Source organism: Myotis davidii, unplaced genomic scaffold, assembly GCF_000327345.1.
Source record: "Myotis davidii unplaced genomic scaffold, ASM32734v1 scaffold1006, whole genome shotgun sequence".
NCBI classification, from domain to species: domain Eukaryota; kingdom Metazoa; phylum Chordata; class Mammalia; order Chiroptera; family Vespertilionidae; genus Myotis; species Myotis davidii.
Window position 1 is genome coordinate 782,906 of NW_006297143.1, and position 2,371 is coordinate 785,276.

The 2,371-nt window shown below is 60.4% G+C and overlaps 1 protein-coding gene across 1 annotated transcript in view; it reads left to right on the top strand.

Annotated features, from left to right (window-relative positions):
• Positions 1-537: 537 nt before the first annotated feature.
• The window catches only part of RNF5 (ring finger protein 5, E3 ubiquitin protein ligase), a 22,544-nt gene continuing 20,710 nt past the window's right edge, over positions 538-2,371 (top strand). The window contains exons 1-5 of the mRNA XM_006772847.2: positions 538-824; positions 1,693-1,711; positions 1,806-1,918; positions 2,015-2,069; positions 2,144-2,261. Of these exons, the coding sequence (XP_006772910.1) occupies positions 685-824; positions 1,693-1,711; positions 1,806-1,918; positions 2,015-2,069; positions 2,144-2,261 (445 nt within the window). The 5' untranslated portion in view covers positions 538-684. The remainder of the gene's footprint in view (positions 825-1,692; positions 1,712-1,805; positions 1,919-2,014; positions 2,070-2,143; positions 2,262-2,371) is intronic.

The window sequence follows — 2,371 nt, forward strand, 5'->3', positions numbered from 1 at the left end:
GGGCCATTAGGGGCTCAGGAAACGGGCCAATCGGGCGAGAGATGCCACAACCCGAGGACTCGGAGGAGGCTGAACCGAATCCTTTGAACCCGAACCCAGCCAATTGTAGAGCAGTCACCACGACGACGAGATAGAGGTGCAGGGTGGGCCCAGAGAAAGCTCCGCGCTCACGGGATTGGTCCACCCCTTCCCTCCCGCTGCGCACGCGCACTTCCTGACCACCATTCTCTGTCGAGTCCAGCCAGTCAATTGCTTTGGAGTCATACGCTCCAAAGCCCAATAGGAATCCGGACCTTCTGTGGAAGAGGAAGTAAAGGAAAGCAAGGGCAGTCCCGAACCAATTCCTTCTGGCCTTGGGATATGACTGGCAGCTGCCCAGACGAATAAAGCTTCCCTGGCCGCGACGGGCGAATGGCAGAGCACGCCCGCGACGGCGACGGTGACTGCGAGAGCCAATAGTCACAGTGCAAGGGCAGGGCCGAGCAAACCTCTTCCTCCCCCGCCTCTGGACCAATCCTTTAGTGTGCATCCTGTGTGATTGGCAGGCGCTCAGACCAATCGTGATTAAAAAACCTTGACGCCTCCCCAACGATCGTGAGCGGGAGGCGGTTTCTTGTTTGTTGGGGCTTGTATTTGTGTGTTTGCGGGGACTTCGGGGTGCGTGGGGGCGACACCGAACGGGCCATGGCAGCAGCGGAGGAGGAGCATGGGGGCCCCGAAGGGCCAAACTGCGAGCGGGGCGGGGCGGGCGCGACCTTCGAATGTAACATCTGTCTGGAGACGGCTCGGGAGGCTGTGATCAGTATGTGTGGCCACCTGTACTGGTGAGAACCGGGAAGCGGGCGAGAGGAGTGGGGTTCACCTCCGTACGGGGGAGGCTGGGGTCACGCATCATACGGGTAATCGGAGGGTACAGCCCCATGGGTGAGCCCGGTCTTTCCGGGTGTGTGAGGGTGGGAGGGTCACGTCTGTACGAACAGACCTGGGACCAGCGGAGGCACAGGAGCTGGGAGCTGGAGCGATGGTGTGTTTCGGAGAAACTGGGGGAGGGTGGACGGCGCCCATGTGTATAGGGGCGACCCGAGCCACCTTACCCCAGCTGAGAGAGGGGCCTTAGCCATGCAGGCGGGGACGCATTAGACCCAGCGGACAGGGGAGGCATTAGCTGAGTGGGGGAGAGCTGGGGAATGTGGGACCACTTTCGGGTGAGCTCTGTCAGGGGCGGGTGCCTGGGGGACCAGGGCACTTGGAGGGACGGCCGTAAGAAGTTGCAGGATTGTGGCAATCGGGGCTTGATGTACCTGGAAGAGAGGAAAAGGTGTGGGGGCGGGTGGTGCTAGTTAGGAGGTTAGGTTTGGGAGTGATGGATGTGGGCAAGGATGGGGCTGGGACTGAAGGAGGAGACCTGGAAAGGGGTTGTTGGAAATAATTGAAAGTTAAGTCAAAAGGAGAAGGGAGGGGATGTGTGTGTGTGTTGGGGGGGGCGGGGGTAAGCGTTTTGAGGGTGGATGGAACTTTGTGCTGGGAGATTAGAAAAGCAGGAAGGCCAGGTTGGCTGGCCTGGTGGAGGCGGCAGACAATATGAAGACACAGCGGGTGGTACCTGGGAATTGGGCGTTAGGGGGACCCTGAGGTCGGGTCTGTGTCTCCCTTTCCTGTAGCTAGTTTGACCTTTTTTTTCCCCCCATCCAGTTGGCCCTGTCTTCATCAGGTGCGTACTCGGCGGAGATGAAGAGGGAGATGGGGAGGTCTGAGGAGCTGGAGGACCTGCTGTATACTGGCAACCACTTCGTTTTTCCCCCCAGTGGCTGGAGACACGGCCAGAGCGGCAAGAGTGCCCAGTGTGTAAAGCTGGCATCAGCAGGGAAAAGGTTGTCCCCCTATATGGGCGAGGGAGCCAGAAGCCCCAGGACCCCAGGTGAGAGAGAGGAGGAGCTGCGGGAGGGGGAGCCTCCCTGGGAGCGGGTGTGGAGGTGGAGACATTTCCTGGTGATGGCCCTCTCTTCTTCCTCAGATTGAAAACTCCACCCCGCCCCCAGGGCCAGCGGCCAGCTCCCGAGAGCAGAGGGGTGAGTCTGGTCTGATGGTGTCCGCCCTTGCTAAGGCCTCGCGCAGCCCACCCTGACGTTCTCTGCCTCCGTAGGGCTTCCAGCCATTCGGTGACACCGGGGCCTTTCACTTCTCATTCGGTGTGGGTGCTTTTCCCTTTGGATTTTTCACCACTGTCTTCAATACCCACGAGCCCTTCCGCCGGGGTGCAGGTAAGAGCCACCCTCAGCCCCTGCCAGGGACCCCCCCCCCCCCCCCCCCCCACGCCCCGCACAAATTTCGTGCACTGGGCCTCTAGTCTATATATATTGAATGCCAAGTG